Source organism: Notechis scutatus, chromosome 2, assembly GCF_049901735.1.
Source record: "Notechis scutatus isolate UNSWTSFEM ecotype Mainland chromosome 2, rNotScu1.2, whole genome shotgun sequence".
NCBI classification, from domain to species: Eukaryota; Metazoa; Chordata; class Lepidosauria; order Squamata; family Elapidae; genus Notechis; species Notechis scutatus.
The window spans coordinates 93,307,562-93,331,674 of NC_142010.1; the positions used below are offsets into that span (position 1 = coordinate 93,307,562).

Here is a 24,113-nt window from a genome sequence, read left to right on the forward strand (position 1 = left end):
AAAGGAGTTTATAGAATTAGCATTCCTTGTTCTTCTGAAAAACATAGCACTAAATTCAATTCACTATTACATGAGCCACGGTGGTGCAGTGGTTAGAGTGCAGTACTGCAGGCTACTTCTGCTGCCTGATGGCTGCCTGCAATTTGGCAGTTCAAATTTCACCAGGCTCAAGGTTGACTTAATGTTCCATCCTTCCGAGGACCCAGGTCATTGGGGGCAATGTGCTGACTCTGTAAACTGCTTAGAGAGGGCTGTAAAGCACTATAGATCTAAGTGCTATTGCTATTGTGCTACATTTCCCACCTCAATTCAATGGTACTAATTTTAGACATTTTTCTTATAGTTAGAAAATTAACTCCCATAGTAGTTTTGGGCAACTTACAAAATTCTGTTAAAAAAAAAAAACATAACGTAAATGATCTTGGAAAATAAGTATGTTTTGAGCTTCTCACCTCTAAAGCTGTAATCCTATTGATGATCTAAGAATATGAGATGAGAGTAGTAATGCTGTAAGTATCTTGGGCCTACGGTTTCTAAAGCTTCATACATCATTGTGAATATCTTGAATTGGGTTGGAAAGCAATTATAGCTGGGCCACCTACAATTTCTGGACTGTCTTCTATGTTATTCCATGAACGATTGCAGTAATCTACTTTTTAAATTACTCGAACTTAAGTCTCAAACAGCAAGTAGGCATGCACCTCAGTTATCAGCTGACACTGATTATAAGTGATTTCACTGATGCTATGAGGCTATCTACTCAGACTGCAAGTTTGTTCCTTAAAGAGGAGTAAAAGCTCATTCCAGACTATCTTCTGACATTCGGCTCCCAGAATCAGTAAGTTTATCTTGCCTGAATGTATTTTCAATTTATTTCCCCTACAGTCCTTTACAGTGTGGGAAATCAGATCTTCTGGAGACATTAAGCCTCTCAACTGTATATTGAATTCTTAAGCTACATCAGAGCCATAATATACAAAGTCAAAACTTACAGAACTTACTTCAATTTTTTTTTGTCAATGCAAAGAAGGCAAATATCTATTTTATTGGTCTGGATTTGATTATCTTCAGTGTTTTAAAATTATGTATTCACTTGTCTGAAATAATAATAAACTGGATATATAGATATATGCTTTGAGACACCATTGACTTCTTCTGATTGACTGGAACCTGTCCCTGCAGTTTTTTTGGCAAAATTTCAGAAGTAATTTGTCATTGCGTTCTTCCTAAGCCTGAGACACAGAGACAGACCCAGCTGGTTTTATGTCAAAGACAATTCTAAACTTGCAGGTTAACCACTGCACGAAAATCTAGACTGAAAGGTTTCAGAAATAAATTTATAACTGCAGAGAACTGAAAATCCATAACATGTTTGTAGAATTCCATTCTTACCAAGTTTTGGCTTAGAAGTTCATAATCAAAAATTTCCATTTCATACTGTTCTGCTAGTTCTTTGCACAAGCCTATTGCTTCTTCCCACATCTGCAATGTAACAGGAAATTTAGATATATAATTGCATAGCTTTAGTTATTGAATTTTTTATTTATCAAATTAAATGTCTGCCCATGTCTCTCTCAGAGCAATCTTTATCCATTATGTGATATGCTTTGAAATATTACATTAGAACTCCAGGAGAAAATATTTGTGTAACCAAAAATATCTACATCAAGTGAATACATTTAAGGCCTTGTGATTTATATTTGCAACAAGATTAGGAAAGAACAATTGAAGAACCACAATTTATTTCATTCGCACCTCTTTGAGGTGATATGCCCAGACAAACTTTGAGAAAACACTACACAAAGTATGTCGCTGAGAAGAAAGCACATCTCCTTAAAGCATAAAAACATTAGCGCTTTTTACAAGACCTGTACTTAAACTCTTTCAGGGTGCTTTGCTTATACCAGTGTGCATTGTGAAGTGCTTCTTCATTTTTTGCACAGCCCTACGTTGTGATATTTACAGAGTTTTGCAGATGTCTACATAGTTTTCAGGACAGATCAACCTGTTACAGTCGATTTTAATACAAAAGAAATTTACCCATATGTCTCATATTTTATGCAAATATATTGAAATGTGATTGTCTCAGATACTTTCATTCTCAATACTGAATTAAGTTATCTCCTAATTTACATTAACTTTATACAGGTATTCCTCGACTTACAATCATAAGTGATTCCAAACTTTCTGTTGTGAGACATTAAGTGAATTTTGCCCCATTTCAATCCTTTCTTGCCATAGTTGTTAAACGAATCACTGCAGTTGTTAAATTAGTGACATGGTTGTTAAGTGAATTGGGCTTCCCCCTTGACTTTGCTTGTCAGAAGGTTGAAAAGGTGATCACATAACCCCAGGACACTGCAACTAACAGTCAGCTGTCAAGGGTCTGAATTTTTGATCAGTGAATTTTTGATCAGTGATCAACTCTGATCACTGACTTTAGGGATACTGCAATGGTCGTAGGTGTGACATACAGTCATAACTCACTTTTTTCAGTGCTGTTGAATGGTCACTAAATGAAATGTTGTAAGTCAAGGACTACTTGTTCAAGGTTGTTAATCTAAAGTCCTTTTCAAGTCCAGCTCAACTTTGGTAATCTCACAGAAATGTCAATGTATTTTTGGCAACAGAAGAAATGATTTGATATTGTCTTCTGGGATTATTTTTTCAGCCACCAGTCTAGCTCCCAGATATGGGTTTTGCTGGATGTTACCCATCCAAGTAATAAGAAGACAGACACACTCTGTTCTAAGTCAGCTATGATTTTTTTTCTCTCTCATGTAATATCTACAAAGTTTGTGCTTCTATTTATTGCAGGATAATCATTCAAATTATAACTTGGCTACATATCACAAATATACTATAAACATTCTAGAGAGCAACCTTTCACGAAGCCTGACCAAATCACAGGTCCTTTTGCAATGTTTCTACAATTAAATGGATATGACAAAAGTGGTACTGAACAGAATGCAACTAAGTGCTAGTGCCTACCTGGAAATACTAACATTTTCTAAAAACAGCTATTCAGTTATTTTGGTGATTTCAGCCTAATCAGAAACACTGCATGCCTTTCATCTTACAAAATAAAATATATAAGACCAAAACACATTAAGCACATTATACCATATAATTTCTGTATTGCCTGATTCATAGCAACATTTTAATAATGTCACAGACTGCATACAATAACATTCTTCCCTAAATTCTATGCTGTAATAGAATGAGAATCAAAACCACCTGGCAATTTACTGAACAGACATTTCTTTTTCTCAATATTATTAGGCGTAACTGCTTTGGATGATGAAATGAGATTATAACCCATGGCACAAAGCTACTCAGCAGGAATTAGGAAGATAAAATTACCTTTCCTTTGTCAAAATATTCTATTATCATCTCATACAGGTGCTCTTTCAGATGACGGTGCGTTTGTGAACTTTGAAATTCTGTTTGCATGACTTGAGGAGTACAGTGTTCATCAGACCACTGCGAAGAAAAAAAAATCATAATAAATTTGTAAGTAAGTTCTTAGCTTTTTTTTAAAGGTTATGAAAGATTGGTGTCATAATTGAGAACAAAATGCATGAAGTACAAATCAGTGGCAATATAAATATGCAAGATAGTTTTTTAGACTTCTTTTTTTCTGGTATTTATTTATCCTTAATAAGATCCAAGCATAGCAATTCTATTTTTGAACCTGTATAACAGTTGTTTCATTAAGACTCTGCTCTTTAAATACACATACAGGCATTCATTTCTTGACATACCACTCTTTGCCCAAACTTACACATAAAACCCACCAAAATATCACATACATTGCACTGATATGCAGCAGTCTGCTTCTCATTTTGTCATATTCTTCCCAAATGCCACAAAATGTAAGAGTTAAATTTATTTGATACACCTTGACTCCTGAAATACATGTACATTGGTACTTTCAAAAGCTTTGGTCCTCCACCAAGAGAAGTAAACAGAGCTTTCTATATGTCATAGGTGCCAAATTAATGATCATCCAGCTTTTTTCCTGAATATTGTAATCTTAACCTCCATCGCAGTATATAAACTTTTGGACCTTAAATTCAAATCACGCAAACTAAATTAAATTTCTTGTGGAAAAACTGGGACACAATTTGGAATGGCAAACAGAAGGTTATTGTGTGCTCAAAACTCAATTATACTGGCTATCCAATTCTCACAAAGGTGTCCTGTATTTTTCCTTACTTAATGCTGTGTTCAAAAATCCATTTTCTACCACAAAGAAGATGGACTTAATGTGCAAACCTTACACACTTTCTGTTCTATAAGGGTTTCTCAATCCTACTTCCAGGTCACCGCTTTACTTTATTTGATCCATTTTGTTTCTTTATTTGCTAAGAAAGATCTCTCTGCCTTGTACTCCCAGAAAGAAGACATTATTCCTGGAGAAAATGCCTGCTGAGTTTAAATCCTGGCTTCTTTCCAACTTCTTTCAGCTCTGTAACTTCCCCAGAACAACATGGAACTGAATTTGAAATCCTGAATCAAGGTCACTTGGTAATACCAAGGAACCTAAGAGGCTTTAAAATACACACATACAGAAAACCAATGTAGCTGTAACAGCATACAACAACTGATTTTCTCTTCTTTTTCTCTTAAAAACATTAAGGCTTTAACAAATGTGTCCAGTGCCACGTTTGCAGGTAAAAGTTTGGAAATGTCAGTAGCTTTATATGCACAGAAATGTTAATTTTAATTTGAAGAGTTAATGAAGCAGCAGGTTCTCAGAGGGGAGATAAAAGTAAGTTTTGAGAAAAATGAACCTGATACTCTTTCATAAACTCAACACAGTTTCTGAGTAAGGCCAAGTCTTCCCTGGGAAATACTGAGTGGTACCCTACAAAGCAGCTCAGTCAACCTCTGAAGATGCCAGAAACATCAGACAATAGAAATTTAGATCTTTGCCACTATGCCTGAAAGCTCATCACTACTTAACCATACCAAAGATTTTAAAAATTATGGCCATATAATATTCTATACATTCTATGCACCAAAATTATAATTTAAAATACTGACATGTCTTGTTAAATCCATCACTGGGCTTGGCTTGATATCTCTGGAATTTTTCACCAATTACTTAGAAAATATATGTAATCAATCACTGAGGAGTGATTGCTCCTTTTCAGTATCCAACCAGTCAGCTAGGCTTGTTACTCCATTGCATTCCCCTTTCCCTTCCCCTTTCCCTGCTTCTCATTTCTCTCTTCCTAGGAACACTTGAAGAACGTTCACTTATTGTTTATTGCTCCAAATATCAAAATGCTGTTCTCGTTGGATTAGGGATTCACTGTGTGTATGCACATGTGGGGAATCTATTTGGATTTCCTCCTACTTTTCTCTTTATAATAGCATAGGTATTGGTTTGGTTGTAAAAGAGAGTTCATTATTTGCTTATAGGAGTCTAGTACAACTCTACGTTCACCCTATTCCACCAATACATACAATCACTTATTATATACATTCTATTGTAACCATACAATCACTTATTATTTCCTGCAAACCAATTTTGTGTAAGGACAATTCCCTCCAACTCTTGACTTTCCAATACTTGACCTCAACTGCAAATAAGCAACTTACCTTCAGAAGTGAAGCATGCAGCAGAAGGGTATATGCAGCTTCTGTGTAGTTCTCAGAATCTAAGTGAAGATCCCGAAGTTTATACAGATACCTGTTAATAGATGCAGCAAAAAGGTAGAGAAAAACCTTTAATATCAGCATTATTTTAAATTCATAAAATATGGATCTATCTCTGCTACTATATTTTTGTAGAATGATGTGAACTACTATCAACATTTAAATATGACTTTGCAATAAGACATTTAAGTATTCACATGAATAGGTCTTAACCATATTCTGCATTTGGTTGACTCAGTCAATATACTTCCAATTTCTATGATTTTGAAGTTAAGTTTGAAAACTTGATTATATTGTCAAGCTAAAAATTTATTGTCCTGCCTCATAAAAGAGGATTTACATTTTCAAATCGTAGCACTTTATATGCTGTCTAACGAGAAAAAGACTTTTGCATATAAAGAAAAAGACTGTCTACTATTGACCTCACCCCTTTCCTAAGAGGTCTGTAGGGGGCGTGCATAAGCGCACCAACATGCTAACGTCCCTGTCCTACTGTTTCTTTTATTTTTTTATTTTTCTGATATGTATCCATGTATTCATAACTATGTTTTTACTTATACCTATTATCTTGTAAGCAATTGACAAAAATAAATAAATAAATAAATAAATAAATAAAAATAAAATAAAAAAAAAGCCTGATGATGGCAGATGAGATTCTGCTGAAACGTTGCTACAACTTTAAAAGAACTACAATGACGTGGGAAAATACCGAACCAAGCCGAACACCATACATGTGAGTACCATGAAAACTTAAGAAAACAAATATATATATATATATATATATATATATATATATATATATATATATATATATATATATATATATATATATATATATATATATATATGGCTGAAGTTTTATTCTTCCCAGCTGAAAAAAAAGCTACACACAGAAACACAGAAACACACACACACACACACACACACACACACACATAGAGAACATTGTCTGAATTCTGATTCATTTAAACAGCATAGTATATATATAATGTACATATACATGTAGTTTAGATATTATAGTAAATAATACAATACAGTATTATACATTATGTAAAAGAAAATGTGTATGTAACTGAGACAGACAGATGTCATAGATGCAAACATGTTTATTAAGAGGCTAAAAGAGTTTTTAAAAAAGACAAATTTAGAACACAGCTTTTATTCCTAAGATTTTGATTCTTTTTACAAAAGAAAGAAAATAAAAATGAAAACCATGGTTCATTTGGATCAGCAAAATATTCTCAAGATGTCTCACTACAATCCACCTTAACATATCTGCCTCTTCTAATGTACTTGTTCAAAAGATGTTGAATATAAATTGAAAATTGGAAAGTCAAATTTGTATTTGTTATATAAATCAATTTTAAATTATGATCCTCTTTATTTAAATGACATACCTTTCCCCAAAAAATTAAAGTATATGACTGAGCAACTTTGACAAAGTATGTGTTGAGCCCTTGTAGAGCAACAAACAATATTTCTGTGATAATAATTTGTATTGAACAACTTACATCCAGATATTTACTATAAATCCATGTATAATCCTGAAGATTATGCAAAGAAAACAGCACTAATCTTTTCAGTGACAACTGTAACCAACAGAGCAAGTACTATACCTTATATACATTTCTTCACGAGTAATTTCCTTGTAGAAATTCTGGGAGGAAAAATGAATGAAATTAGATTAGTCCTGCACTCAAGCATAATTGGGATGGTTCTTTTTATAATATTCTTCAAATATGCATAATATGCAGGGAATAATTTTGCTTTGTTTCATTTTTAAAATCTCAAAACTTCCAATTCATGTTTAACATAAATATGCATTATTTATACATTACTGCCCTCTGAAACTAGTGTGGAGAGAATTCATGATCATCAAAGTCACATGATAGAGCAGCAAATTACTATCTGACAGCAGTCATGAGGATTTTAAAAAAAATACTATTTTGCATGAATGCCAATTATGGAAAAAAATTGGTTTTCATCACAACAATCATTAATAAAATCTTTTTGTTTGTTAAGAAAAGAGGAAACTCTCATCTTTTTTCTTGATGTAGCAACAATATATTGTTGCTGTATTTGAAATGGACATATTTTTGTATGGGAGTTACATTTCCATCTCCACTTAAAATCATTTACAGGTAGTCCTTGACTCACGAGCACAACTGAGTCCCAAATTTCTGTTGCTAAGTGAAACATTTGTTATGTGAATTTTGCCCCTTTTTTTACCTTTCTTGCTCCAGTTGTTCAGTGAAATCACTGCAGATGTTAAGTTAGTAACACAGTTATTATGCGACTCTGGCTTTGACCCATTGACTTTGCTTGCCAGAAGGTTAGAGAAGGGAATCAAACAACCCTGGGACATTGCAACTGTCATAAATATGAGTCAGTTGGCAAGCATCTGAATTTTGATCACATGACCTTGAGGCTACTGAAACAATTGTAAGTGTGAAAAATGGTGATGTCACTTTTTAAAGAGCTGTTGTAACTTCAAATGGCCACTAAATAAACTGTTGTAAGTCAAGGACTATCTATCTTACATACTCTACTTGCCAACAGAAAAGATGATATAGAAGATAGTGATCATCTGAGAATGAAAGAATGACTTGGAGGTAGATCGATCTATATTAGGAATGTGCATTAAATAAGGATTATTATGGCCCAGGAAGGTGTAAGATGGTGTAAGTATATAAAAAGTGAATTGTGAATTATATTACTCAGTGAAATACTTAGCTCATTCATGTAGTCACTAGGTATCTTGCCTTCCCCTCCAATCTCAATATAAGGACAATCATTTTCACTTATCTTATAAAACTGTTTCCAAATTAATAAAATTAGTGAGATCATTTTGAACATTCAAAAAGTGCCAAGTACATTTCATTACTTAATTAATTCAATGTATATGCCTGTACACCCAAAATACTGTCTGCAACTCCAGGCAGAAAACAGCATCAAAAACAGCAATCCAGAAAATAAAGACATGAGAGATACATACGAACACACATAGCATGGTGTTAAATGTTACATCTCTGTATGTGCATTCTGCATACTTATGGCATTGTTTAGTGGATGAAACAAAGTTTTTAGTTTAAATTACAAAATTTGGATTATATTGTTGCAGTTTCCCTCCCAAATAAATGAAATTTTGGTGTGTTGCAAGTTCCGCTTCCCTGTCATATAATTATCTATAATAATGTTATATAATAGTTGTTACTACTGTCCATCTTTTTCAATATAGTAAGGCAGGGGTGGCCAATCTTGGAAAATACTGGCTGGCTGGGAAATTCTGAGAATTGAAGTCCGCAAGTTTTAAAGTTGCACACTCCTGCAGTAAGGGCTTGTAGACTTTGTAAATTTCTCCAAATTCAAAACTTTAGAACTTTACGCAAATCTTTAAGGTGCTACATACCAATAAATTCACAGTACAGCTCATACGATTGTCCTTGCTTTCATCATTCATTACAGCACGATAATCCAGTAGTTTTTCCAAAAGACCTTTTATTAGGCTTACAAACATTTCAACTGACTTGGCAATCTTAGGAAAGACTGAAGAGCACTCAGTGAGTCTAAAATGTAAAAGAAAAACAATGAGCATTTGCATAAAACATTACTACAAATTTGTGACTGAATTAAAGAAAAAGCAATGCAGAATGGCGAACACGTACTTTATTATTTTTGTTTGTTTTGTTTAGTTTAGTTTAGTTTAGTTTATTGTCATTGCAGCTCATACAACGAAATTAAATACCATCTTCAGTATACATTATGACTATGAAAATAAACAACAAACACACATCCTTCACATTCTATACATTGAATTGAAAACCCCTGATATTGCATTAATATTGCACTGTACGCTAGAATTCAATATAGTTACCACCCTGGGGGTAGAAGCTCTTTTTCAGCCTGTTTGTTCTTGTTTTTATTATCCTGTACCATCTGGCAGATGGTAATAGTTCAGAAAAAGGGTGCCCAGGATGAGATGGATCTTTGAGAATGTTTTGAACTTTCTTAAGGCAGCGGGAGCTAGAAAGCTCTTCCAAAGAGGGGAGAAGGCAACCCATGATCTTCTGAGCAATGATGTTAACTCTCTGGAGTGCTTTCCTATCTGCCACTGTTCAATTGGCAAACCATACACAGATGCAGTAAGTTAAGATACTCTCTATGGTGCAGCAGTAGAAGGTCACCAGCAGTTTTTCATTCAGTTGTTGTTTTCTGAGAATATTTGAATATTTGTTTAAACACCAAGCAAGATACTATTTAAGGCATTGCAGGGATCTGATCCTAGGAATAAAAAGGGGACTCAGAACATATGTTCAATATACTTATTTTGAGTATATCAGAGATATATAAGAGATACTTATGGTATCTCTTTCAATCACACATGCTGTTTGTTGCCTAGGACTGCAGTCAGGCGAGACCAAGAAAAGATGATCTTAAAGATCAGTAAGATGTTGAAATTACCCCTTCCCATTTGAATCCATACTGCTGCATGACCCTAACACTTTTCACCCATGTTACAGAATGCTCTCTCTTCGAAAAGCATGTTACTTCTGGGATGTTTGGGAGGAAAAACTGGCTGTTTGCAATCAGATATAAAAATATAGATGAGAATCTATAATGTGTTGAATTTCATTAGATTCTGCCATCTTGTGTAACAATTCAATTGAACAGCACTGAGAAGTGTCAAGATGAAATACTGCTATACTTTCGCAGGCATTTTCTAGGTCCCTCTATAATTTTGAAAGTATAGATGATCATCATTTTATACATTCCAAAGCAATATTTTTCAGCAGATGCATTTAACGTCTTGTCTAAAATTGTTGCTTCTCAAAAGAATTCTCCTGCTGTGGAGGCTTGTGTTTGATTCAGTATTAATTCCTCCTTTTATTTGAACATTGTAGGTTGTAATATTCAGGGTAGTTTTGAAACAGAAGTTCCATTGTTTAGGGGGGAAAATTGAACATCAATACATTTCAATATGATCACTAATAGTTGTTATGTGGTTTTAATACTCTTGGATTTAATCTATTTGGGTTATATTTAATGTTATATAAAGCCAACCAGAGCTGCCTCTGACACCATACCTTTCCCTTTAAAAACGTCCTAAATCTGTTTCAGAAAATACTTCAATTCTCCCGAGGAGATCTATGGTGGAAGATACATGATAAAACTGTTGCAGTGCCTGTTTTTAATTCTCTTGGTTGTTTGATATACTTGAATAAAACATGTTCTGTTTGTCAAGTAGTGTGAAGTATGAGCATCAAATTGAAAGTATTTTGTAGTACTTGTTAGTATTATGAATTGAAAAGTAACAAACAGAGATAATTTAGTCTGCATTCAAGTTTTAGGAGTTGAAATTGCTGGTATGGAAATATCCACTTAATTAATTGTGGTTAGAAAACAAAAGACACAATTGTACACATTTCATAAAAAATGTTTTTCCCCCTACCAAAATATACCCCTGAGATCAAAATGTTACCCTCCAAAATATTATTTCTTGGAAAGAAGAGCAGATTTTATTAATACTTTTTAAATATAATTCCAAATGCTGGATAGATGGAATTGTTGTATCTGGTGAAGCTTTTACTGTTTTGGTTTCATCTCAATTCTGTGTACTCTAAAAACAAAAGCTGTTCACAGTTGTTTGTTCAATAGTATCTCATCCATTGACCAGTCTCTAGTATTGGATGATTTAACTGAATTATGAGAGATTCAGAAAAAAAGCAAGGTAATCTTTACATATCACACAATTAAAATAAAGGAATTTGGAGACTGCATAGTAAAGACTATATTTTTGAATGGGTTTTGAAGAGAAAGGAACAATTTTCATGGGGGATGAGTATCCATGACTACCATTAATATGATGGCTATATATCATTTCCAGAATTGGAAGTGACATATCTCTGACCACCAGTTGTTAAGAAGTATTAATGTCAACATGTTTTGTGGATGGGCTTCCCATTGGTATATAATGGGAAACAGGAGGAAATATAGCTTTGGTTTCTTCAAGGAAAGCTTGTCTCACATTCTCATTTTTGTTCAGTGCAAAAGTTGGATTAGTCTGCATGGTAGTAGCTGACAGCCTGCTGGACACAGTCAGTAGCAAGCACAGGATTTATTACAATAAACCTGAGAGTGAAGTTCAATCTGCTCATAGAGACAGGGTTTTATTTCTGTGATGAGCTTTCCCTCACTTTCCTTCTGAAAAGTTGATATCTGGAAGTGAATGAGATTTGCACCTGTTTGTAATTTTACAGGTGCATCCTTTTTTCATTATTTGCTTTCTTTTAGTATCACTTCATGTGCAAAGTACAAATAAATGCTATCTTTGCTACTGTTTGATTATGGATAAATGACACAATGCTAGAGGAGAAATATTATATGTCATTATTTCTACAGGAAGTTTAGGTCATCTTATGGATATAAGGTAGATATAAGATGGATCTCTCTCTCTCTCTCTCTCTCTCTCTCTCTCTCTCTCTCTTTTAGTAGTTCACACTTTAAAAAAACATCCAATTTAAAATATAATACATTTGAAGGACATATCCCATTGTTGTACTTACATTGTCTCAAACAAATGCAGATATTGCTCATCTCCTCGGCCTCCTTCTACCTCATGATCCAATTTTAAAATTATTTCATTTTCAAACTGTTCAGAGGAAGAAAGCAAAATAATTAAGCAGAGCACAAATTCTTTTTGGAACTCGTTCCTATAAAATTGATAGCTTTTACGATACTCCTATGTGCATCTCTCTGATGTAGCACATAAAAGTCAAATGAGCGTGTTTTTTTAAAAAAGAGGAATATTTGTCAAATTAGCACTAGGGTTGTAATGACATTAAAAGGAATGTATGATTTCATAACAACATACTAAAATTTATGTCTGCATAAGCAATTAGATCTTCTTAGAATAAGTACATAATATTTCAGGTATAATAAGATATTAAAACACATTGCATATATACATTTGACTTGGGAACAGAATAAAAATATTCTAAGATGATTAAAAACCGGATTTTGGATATTTGCCTAGACCAGGGGTGTCAAACTGGTGGCCCGTGGACCTGGTGCATCACACACAGCCCCGCCCACCACAGCTCCGCAAAGCATAACAACCGGTTCAGTGAGTGCACGCTTTGCTGTGCGCACATGCACACTGTTTGCAAATCACCGGCTCTGCAAACATTCACCTTCTCCTGCTGATCTGCGGCACTCAGCTGTGCCATTCAAAGCAGCAGAGGTGGAAAACACAGGGAATAAAGCACAGCCTAGAGCCCAGGTGGGTGGGTGGGCCAAACAGAAGACCAGAAGATCATCATCGCAGTGAACCAGTTCGTTATCAGCTGCTCTTCGGAGCTACCGGTTCTGCAGAATCGGGCCAAACTGGTAGAATTCCACCCCTGCTGCAAAGGCAAAAATGCCATAATACGTCAGATGACTTCACATGAGGTGATCAAGACCCATGGGCTAGATTGATATTTCTTTTATCTGTTTTTAGATGTGCAGGAATCTCAAAATGAAATGTATATGAATAACCCGGATGATGCGATTGATGACACAAAGTTGGGAACTTTGGCACACACTGAGAGTGACTGAATTTGCAGTCAGAATCTAATCTGGATAGGATGGAAAACTGGAGGGTTTGTAGTTTAGAAGCACTAGATCCAAAGACTTGGGAGTAGAAACTGACAACAAGCTAAACACAAGTTAGTTATGTGAGACATCTGCTAGAAGAGCTCACAGTTTTTGGCTGCTTCAGAAGAAACATAAGGTTAAGGTAAATGTGATGTCAAGTGACTATAGCTATCTACTTAGCATTCCTTAGATGAATTGTGTATGATCCTGGACACCACATTTCCAGGTTAAAGTATGGCAAGAAAGACAATACAGGAAATTGAGAATTTGCCCTATGTAGACATGCCCAAGGAATTTCAGAATACAGATTTCAGATACTCAGTAATATTTAAGGCAGATAGGAAAGCTGTCATAAAGGGAAAGATACAGGGAAGATGGCAAATAATTGTTTTCCCAGGACTGCAGAAATTAAAACTAGAGATAATATAAGTTATGGATATAAGTTGTGCTTATCAAGGTTTTATTTAAATATGAAGTAAACTTTGCAGTAAGACCATCAAAACAATTACTTAGGGTGGTTATGTGTTTCCCATCTCTGAAGGTTTTAAAGGTGAGACTTCTCATGAATCATTATCTGCTGCTCTATAGAGGGTCGGATTCAATGATGCTTGTGGTCACTTCCCATTCTGTAGTTCTACAATTTATTACTTTATAGAATAGAAGCCTTCTTAACTTTTTTTTAACATCACAGAAAACAAATATACTGTAAACTATATGCCTGCACATTTACAACACAAAAAATATTATATCAGGGGCAAGACACATTGTTGGTACATACTGGTTTCTGAAATATAAAAAAATAAGGTATCACTGCTAAATATTTTGCTATTGGTGTTTATCACCATGATTTTAGGGCTTTGGAGAGCTGGAAAAGAAAAAAGAGAAGTGAGCTATTCCAGCTATTGTCCAGCAATTCTATGGACACCAATACACTGGCTGGTTTTATCATAAATATTCCCTGTATATGATTGTTTCAAAGTCTCAAGATAGCTTTCCAATTTAAAATAGTTTCTTAATTTAAAATTGGTATAAGAATGAAAAAATATATGTCTACCATGTGAAGAAGGGAATATAGGGATTTCAAAAATTACTCTAAAATGAAGAGCTGGAAAAAATGGATACAGTAAATCAAAAAGATACCTGGATGAAAAAGATTTTGCTTTAAACTTCTGAAGCACTAAATGGTAATGATCATAGTATTGTATAACTCTTTTTAAGCAAACCTCACTTGGATGATAAGTCATTAACTTTAATCGTTGATTTTTAAAGGCTAGTGTCTTTATGTGTTTAGAGGTCATTGATCCCTCAACTAGTGACATTTGTTATACAGTTATACTGTATGAGACAGTTTGATGAAAAAATTAAATGAATTGGGGTGTATTTTCTTGGAGATTTGCCCTTTATGTCAATGCCATTTGATGCACCAATGAATCTAAGTAAGGTACACGTGAAACTATTTTGCTTCCAGCAATTTTTGCCCAAATCACATTTCAGTGAAGCTTGAAAGTTCAAAGAGTGACAAGACACCACCTAACTCTGTGTGTCTCATAATATTCAGGTGATAAACCTAGGCAAAAATATATAAGACCAGGTCTTATTTTCAGGAAAACACAGTACTTGGAAAACATCTGGCAGCTACCTATATGAATAGCAAAGGTCTGTCGTCCACCAGAAGCTTCCATAAGTTCAAATCTTTAAAAATAATGTAAGGAATCCAGTACATTTGGTACACTGACTTGAAGAGCCACCAAACAGAATTATATCTGGAGATGCATGTCCATTATTAGAACATATAAGTTTGATGGAACAAAACTTTATTCTTCTCTAAATTTGCTTTGGAGGATTGGGAAAATTAGATGAATATCTAGGAGAAAACTAAGAAATATGCTTATATCACACTGGCTGAATTGAATACAGGACAGGAAAGTGAATACTCAAGTGGTATGAATCAGAATTAAAAAGGTGTAAAAACAGCAAAATTTAGAACAAGCCCAGCCAGGGAAGAGTGCAAGATTTACACAGCCATTATATTTTTAAGTGGTAAAGTAATGTTGCTGTTTATAAGGAAATGCTTGTGAAACAGAACTGGAAGCAAAAGTTCATGAACAGAGCAATAAGTCAGCAACTTTAAAAGAGAAATGTTTCCTAATGCACTAATAAAATATACTATAATAAAATATTCAATTCATAAGAAAGTTCAAAATAATTCTGTTTGTCTTTAGATTAGGATTAGGACTATGTTGATGCATCTAGTATATCACAGGGTCAAGTGGTAATAAATTTTAGTCCTGCAGTAAGGGGAAAGTAACACTATTAGAAAATTAGAAGAATGTGATTGCCTAAATAGGGGGGAAAGATCTCTGTAATGGAATAAAGAGCTATGTATTCAAATATGTATCTGAAATTCTTATTATTAACAATAGAAAGAGAAAGAAATCAATGGGTTTAACAATTATACAACTGAAATGTGATCTAAACAGAAAAAAAAATTCTACACAGGAACATCTATTTTTTTTCCCCTTTATTGCCCAAACTATCAGCAATGCATTGCCTTGGAGTAAGCTAAAATTTTCTGATCCTTGGCAAAAACCAAAATGCTCATTCTCCCAAGTCTTTTAGAATTTAGTAAGTTTTTAATATGAGCATTACAATAAATCTTTTAAACTATATTAAGCTGCTTTTTCTGCTCTTATTTTTTTATTTTGTATTTTTACTTTAAAATCACTGTACTTTGATTTTAATGTGCTGTAAATTGTCCTTGAAAACTGCTCTTTTGAAGGACATCCCATAAATAAATAGAAATGCAAACTCACTGAACGAGTCATCTTTTTTTTTTTTTTCTGGCACAGAATACAAATCATTTGCATTTAGTGTTAAATCAGGTGTCAAGACCTGACACAACACTAACAACTACAAAGTAAAAATGGACTAGCCAGAGATGTTTATCTGATTGTAATAATAATTCATAAAGATCAAAGTCACCAACAGTAGATCATTACCAGATATTCCCCATTTTACAGTGTATGGAATGGAGAACGTTCCCCCAATTACTTCCTTTTCCATGTTTTCAGTTACTTTATCTTCAGATTTTAATGATTCTTTCCATAATGCATTGACCTGGGTGTCATTTTTTCTGATTTTTTTGCTCTTGTTTTGTGTGTGTGTGTGTGTGTGTGTGTGTGTGTGTGTGTGTGTGTGTGTATATATATATATATATATATATATATATATATATATATATATATATATATATATATATATATATATATATAATATATATATATATTCATACATACACATGTATGGCACAGCTTTGTTCGGTATTTTCCCACGTCATAGTAAGTTTTTCAGCAGAATACTCATGCCATCATGGCATTCAGCTTTTACAGTTTTCAGATTTATTTTCCCACGTCCATTGTAGTTGGTGGGAGTCTTTCTGTGTTTATTGTCTCGTAGTTTGCTGTGTTCTGCTTGATTGAATATCTTCATCTGCCATCATCAGGCTGGCAGCTTGTGTTGCTTTATTGGAGTGCCTTCAGTCTGCTGAGTCAGCTACTTTTAGGAGTGGTTTCAGATCTGGGTAAATGGTTGGGGCAGCCTATTGAGCTGCCAGAAGTATCAGGGGGATCTGTTTGTGCCCAGGTGTTTGCCTGGCTTGTGGTGTGGAGATTTTTGTTTGTGAGTGCAGGCTTCAAATGATTGACAGCCTGGTGGAATCATCTCTTCTATTCATGCTTTCTGGTCTTTTTTTTCAATCTATGGCTTCTCTGATGATTCTGTGGTTAGGGTTTTCTATAGTGGCTAGGGTTTTGGTGCCATTGAAGTTGATGCTATGACCTGTGGCTTCCATGTGTTGGACTAGTGAGGAAGTGTGTTCCAGCTTTTTGACTGCATTTTGTGTTCATCCAGGCGGGTGCTTATTCTTCTGTTGGTCTGTCCAATGTATGTGGCCGGGCATGATGCACAGGGGACTTCGTATATGCCTTGGTTTTCCAGGTCAATTTTGTCTTTGGGGTTTCTGAGGATGGCTGCTATTTTTCTGTCTGTTTTGAAGGCAGTCTTGATGTGGTGTCTGTATAGTATCTTACTAATTTTGCCTGTAGTGCCTCTTATGTAGGGCAGGACAGCTGTTCCATGGGTCTGTTCATCTTCTGGGTCTCTATTATGTCTCAGTGTGTTTTTGTGGATCAAGTTGGTGATTTTGCTTTTGTGGAAGCTGTTGGCTGTCAATATTTTAGTCAGGGTGCATAGTTCAGTCTTAATGTGTGTCTTGTCTGCCAGGCTTGGTTCTGGTAATTAGTGTTTTAGCCACGGAGTTTATCTGTGCTGGGTGGTGGTGGGATTGGGCGTGAGGTAGCGGTTGGTGTGTGTTTCTTCTGGTATATGGTGTGTCCTAGTGTGCCATCTGTTTTTTTGTAGATTAGTACATCTAGGAATGGTAGTTGTTTGTTTGTTTCTGTTTCCATGGTGAACTTGATTTTGGGGTGTGCGCTGTTTAGGTGTGTTAGGAAATTGTTTAGGTTTTCTTGTCCATGGGGCCAAATCACGAATGTGTCATCGATGTATCTTAACCATAGTTTGGGTTTGAGGATGGCATTGGCCAGGGCTCTGGATTCGAATTCTTCCATGAACAGGTTTGCAATGATAGGTGTATCATACCCAGAGAGAAATCTTCCAGATGCCCCAAACTATACGGCCTCCCAAAAATACACAAAGAAGGCATCTACCTCTCAGACCCATAGTCAGCTCCAGAGGAGCACCACTACAAAACCTAGCTAAACACCTAGCAAAAGAGCTACAGCCCCATGCTGAAACAGCAGCTTCTCATGTAAAAAACTCATACCACTTCTTGAAATGATCAAAGATCTACATCGTGAGCAAGAAGATCTGCTTGTAAGTTTTGACGTGGTTTCACTATTCACTCAAGTCCCGATAAAAGAGACCCTTGAAATCATCAAAAATAAATACCAACCAGCTAAACACCTCATGGAACTAACAGAACACTGCTTAACCAACACATATTTCATATACAAAGGACAAAGATACAAACAAATAGAAGGAGCTCCCATGGGATCACCACTGTCACCTGTCATTGCAAACCTGTTCATGGAAGAATTCGAATCCAGAGCCCTGGCCAATGCCATCCTCAAACCCAAACTATGGTTAAGATACATCGATGACACATTCGTGATTTGGCCCCATGGACAAGAAAACCTAAACAATTTCCTAACACACCTAAACAGCGCACACCCCAAAATCAAGTTCACCATGGAAACAGAAACAAACAAACAACTACCATTCCTAGATGTACTAATCTACAAAAAACAGATGGCACACTAGGACACACCATATACCAGAAGAAAACACACACCAACCGCTACCTCAACGCCCAATCCCACCACCACCCAGCACAGATAAACTCCGTGGCTAAAACACTAATTACCAGAACCAAACGCCTGGCAGACAAGACACACATTAAGACTGAACTATGCACCCTGACTAAAATATTGACAGCCAACGGCTTCCACAAAAGCAAAATCACCAACTTGATCCACAAAAACACACTGAGACATAATAGAGACCCAGAAGATGAACAGACCCATGGAACAGCTGTCCTGCCCTACATAAGAGGCACTACAGACAAAATTAGTAAGATACTATACAGACCCCACATCAAGACTGCCTTCAAAACAGACAGAAAAATAGCAGCCATCCTCAGAAACCCCAAAGACAAAATTGACCTGGAAAACCAAGGCATATACGAAGTCCCCTGTGCATCATGCCCGGCCACATACATTGGACAGACCAACAGAAGAATAAGCACCCGCCTGGATGAACACAAAAATGCAGTCAAAAAGCTGGAACACACTTCCTCACTAGTCCAACACATGGAAGCCACAGGTCATAGCATCAACTTCAATGGCACCAAAACTCTAGCCACTATAGAAAACCCTAACCACAGAATCATCAGAGAAGCCATAGAGATTGAAAAAAGACCAGAAAGCATGAATAGAAGAGATGATTCCACCAGGCTGTCAATCATTTGGAAGCCTGCACTCACAAACAAAAAAATCTCCACACCACAAGCCAGGCAAACACCTGGGACAAACAGATCCCCCTGATACTTCAGCTCAAACACATCCCAACCAGGCACCCAGATGAAACCCAGCTTCCTAACTAATGATAGCCGTCCATTTACCCGGCCAAGCTGCACTAAAGGCCTCCAATAAAGCAACACAATGCTGCCAGCCAATCAAGATACAAAAAGAGCCAAAAACAGACAGAAGATATTAGAGACACCAATCAAGCAGAACACAGCAAACTCCGAGACCAATAAACACAGACCAAGACTCCCAACCAATCAGGATGAAAAAACCATTCTGGCACAGCAATAGGCTGCCCCAAATTTAAATCTGAAACCACTGTAAAAGTCTGACTCACAGACGGACACAATACAGAAGCCTGATGATGGCAGATGAGATTCTGCTGAAACGTTGCTACAACTTTAAAAGCACCACTACTATGACGTGGGAAAATACCCGAACAAAGCTGAAGGCTATATATATATATATATATACACACACACACACACACATATATATATATATATATATATATATATATATATATATATATATATATATATATATATATATATATATATATATATATATATATATATATATATATATATACATATATATATATATATTGCTGTGCCAGAATGGTTCCATATAGGCAATAGGCTGCCCCAAATTTAAATCTGAAACCACTGTAAAAGTCTGACTCACAGATGAACACTATACAGAAGCCTGATTATGGCAGATGAGATTCTGCCGAAACGTTCCACCTCCACCCTGATTTGCTGTTAACTCTTATTTAACTTCTAGCAAGTGTTATTGTTTAACTGAGCCTATTCCTGTGCATAGACATGAATAGGAATAAATCAGGTTAATTAGACCTTCAAGTACAGATCTGATCTTTTGCCCCTGACACTTTATCCCTTCTACCCTGTCTGCTCCAATGCATCTTCTCTCAACCTCACATTTCTACAAAATCGTCTTTTCTAGTTTTTACAACACATGATTTCTTCCTCCAATTAAAACCTTTTTGCTGCTATGCACTGATTTCTGTTACTCCTCTCTCTCTCTCTCTTTCTCTCTTTCTGTCCTCTCCTTTCAAGTTTGTCCTTTGCTACTTAGACTTTACAATTACAACAAGGCAGGATGCACTGCATATCTAAGTTCTGTTCAGCTCTTGAGATACCCTTGATGTTATTAATTATCCTAGTCAGTCTCTTGTCAACAATATGGAAAATGTGTCCTTAAGAAAATGAAACAGCTAAGGCTAGCTGGATTGATTACAGGTGACAACCTTAAAAAATGATGCTGTCTCTCACAAAACAAACAAATTCGTAGACTTTTTTCCACACACAATAAATATTTCAGGCAACATCTTCATTGATCATGTTCTTTATTTGTTTTAATCCAAGAACAAAAAACCAACCTTCTTCAGATCTGCTAGTCTAATGCCTGTACATATATACACATATCATTTCCATCGCTTATTAGGTTTATTTTTTTTCCTGGTCGTCTTTTCTTTGGAACCTATTCACCCCTTCCTGACAACTTTTATATAGAGAGATTAAAGTTAGTATTCTGAAGCAGGACACCAAAGAGGAGGAATAAACATTTCTGTATTTTGTTGCAGATATGTCTGTTAGATTCCATTTTCTTTTCTTTTATTTATTTATTTTTATTTATTTGGTTTGTCAATTGCTTACAAGATAATAGGTATAAGTAAAATCATAGTTATGAATACATGGATACATCTAAGAAAAAAAAAAGAAACAATGGGACAGGGACAGTAGGCACGTTGGTGTGCTTATGCATGCCCCCTACAGACCTCTTAGGAAAGAGATGAGGTCAATAGTAGACAGTCTAAGGTTAAAGTTTTTGGGGTTTGGGGAAGAAACCACAGAGTCAGGCAGAGTATTCCAGACATTGATCACTCTGTTGCTGAAGTCGTATTTCCTGCAATCAAGTTTGGTGTGATTAACCTTGAGTTTGTATCTATTGTTTGCTCTAGTGTTGTTATGGTTGAAGCTGAAGTATTCATTGACATTGCAATGTATGATTTTATATACTATACTTAGATCGGACTGAAGGCGTCGTAGTTCTAGGTTTTCTAGGTTTAGAATTTCAAGTCTGGTGGCATAAAGTATTCTGCAATGAGTAGAGGAGTGGAGAACTCTTCGTGTGAAATATTTCTGGACTTTCTCAACTGTGTTAATATCAAATATGTAATGTGGGTTCCAGACTGTAGGACTGTAGGAATGTGGGTTGAGCTGTATTCAAGTATTGGTGTAGCAAATGTTTTGTATGCTCTAGTTAGTAGTGTAATATTACTAGAGAAAAAGCTACATGAGATTAGGTTAACAACTCTTAATGCCTTTTTGGCTAGGTAGTTACAGTGGGATCTAGCACTTAGATCATTAGAGATGAGTATTCCAAGGTCCTTGGCAGTGTTTGGATTATCAACAAGGTCTTGACTATTCAGCCTGTATTTTATTTTCTGATTTTTTTGCCAATATGTAAGACAGAGCATTTATTTGTTGAGATTTGAAGTTGTCATTTGTTTGACCATTCTGATAGACCATTCATAGTCAAGGTCTTTTTGAAGGGTAGCAGTATTGTCTGTGGTGTTGAATAGCTTTACATCATCAACGAAGAGAATGCAGTTGCTCTTAATATGATCACAGAGGTCATTTAAGTAGAGTATGAAAAGAGTTGGTCCTAGAACACTATCTTGGGGGACACCACTGTTGACAGGTACAGAATTTGATAGGACACTCCCAATTTTGACCATTTGTTGTCTGTTTGACAGGAATGCTTCTATCCAGTTATGCAGGTGTCCAGAGATACCATAAGATTTTAGTTTTAGGAGTAGTTTGTCGTGTACTACTGAATCAAAGGCTTTACAGAAGTCTATGTAGATTGCATCTATTGCTTTACCCTGATCAAGTTGTGTAGTCCATATGTTTTTGCAGTGTAAGAGTTGCAGATTACAGGATTGTTTTTTTCTGAAACCAAATTGTTTATTAGAGAGTAGGTTGTTTGTTTCTAAGCGGAGGATGCTGGATTGGTTAATAATTGATTCCATGACTTTACAGGTGACGCAGCATAAAGAGATTGGTCTGTAATTTTCAACTAGGCTGGGGTCTCCCTTTTTGAAGATGGGGATGACTGTGGCTTGTGACCATAGTTTGGCAAGGAGCTGGTGCTGAAAGATTTTTCAAAGATTATTCTTAGAGGTTCGGCTATGGCAGTGGGTAGCTTTTTAAAGAAGTAGGCACATATTCCACCCGGTCCAATAGATAGAGATGGTTTTCAATTGTGTAGTGCTTTTTCAACATTGTCTTCTGTAAAATCAATGTGTATTAGATCATTGTAGTTTTCTGTGGTTCGACTAGGAAATACTGGGCATGATCCATTGCTGTTTACAAATACTGAGCCAAAGAATGTGTTAAAGAGGTTGGCTTTAATGGTGTCGTTGTTGCAGTCTTTACCATTAGGTCCTTTGGACATCCAGATGGACCTCGAGTCTTTTAGTTTGTTGTTTACAAAATCGTAGAAAGTGCGGGTGGAATTGGTGCGTAGAAGGTTTTCCTCTTGTTTAATGTGATAATTGGTGCATCCAGTCTTTATCTGGTGGCATAAATTTTTGTATCGGCTTTTGAAATTGGCAACGTGACCAGATTTATTTTTCTGCCAAAGTGATTTCTGCCAAAGTGATTTCTTTCTGGATTGAAACTTCCTTATTGTTATGATAATTTGTTTTTTTCTGGTTTGGGGAGTTGTTATTGGTACATATAGTTTGATGACTCTTTTGACTTCAAGTAAAAATATGTTGTAATGGTCTTCTACAGTATTGCATCCAGATAACAGAAATTGCCAATCAAGGGATGAGAGATCATTGTTTATAAGATCATAGTTGCCTTTTTTGAAGTTATAATTGGGGATTCCGTCGTGATGATTTTTGTGTGGATGTATGTTGAGACAAAAGTCAATCATGTTTTGGTCACTGTTGGAAAAGCGTTCTTTAATTTGTATTCTGTAAATTGAATTCAAACTATTGCAGAAGATAAGATTGAGGCAATTGTTAAGTCTACTAGTTGTTTTGGCCCCAGATTTATTACTGCATTGTAGAAGGTTGCATGTGTGGGTTCAGTTGTACATTCGTTAAGGGTCCAGTTAATATGAGGTAGATTGAAGTCACCAAGAATGATAAAAGTGTGTGGGCAGGATGCTGCCCATGTTAGTAGTGTATTTAGCTTGTTTGCATGTTCAATGTCATAATCAGGGGCTCTGTTACATAGTAAGAACCGAAATGTGATATTTAAGGACAGTTCACAGATGATGGTCTCAGGAATCGCAAGCTCCTGGGTAACTTGGATGTTTTTTAGATGTAGGGACTTTTTATAGAAGATAGCAACACCACCTCCTCTACGGATTTCATGATCTGATCGGTAAACATGATAGTCTTTTACTGTGGTAATGGAATCAGGGAGAGATGCGTTGAGCCATGTTTCACAGACAAATATAATGTTGAATTTAGCCGTATTTAGTAAGAGGAAAAATTCAGGTATTTTATTTACAAGGCTTCTTGCATTGAGTAGCTTGCATTTAAGGCCAGTTGTGGTTGGAATAGAGGTACTTAGGGGTGTGCGTGCCTAGTTTTGATGAAGGTGGATTGGATGGAGTGGGGTTGGATGCAGAGTTGTGGGTTGTGTGGCTTTCTTTTGATGCAAT

At 35.7% G+C, this 24,113-nt stretch overlaps 1 protein-coding gene across 1 annotated transcript in view; it reads right to left on the bottom strand.

Moving 5' to 3' along the window:
- DOCK2 (dedicator of cytokinesis 2) overlaps positions 1-24,113 on the bottom strand; it is a 316,367-nt gene that overhangs the window by 37,364 nt on the left and 254,890 nt on the right. The window contains exons 34-39 of the mRNA XM_026688575.2: positions 12,231-12,316; positions 9,077-9,233; positions 7,284-7,324; positions 5,611-5,701; positions 3,364-3,483; positions 1,393-1,482 (exon numbers count right to left, since the gene is read on the bottom strand). Of these exons, the coding sequence (XP_026544360.2) occupies positions 1,393-1,482; positions 3,364-3,483; positions 5,611-5,701; positions 7,284-7,324; positions 9,077-9,233; positions 12,231-12,316 (585 nt within the window). The remainder of the gene's footprint in view (positions 1-1,392; positions 1,483-3,363; positions 3,484-5,610; positions 5,702-7,283; positions 7,325-9,076; positions 9,234-12,230; positions 12,317-24,113) is intronic.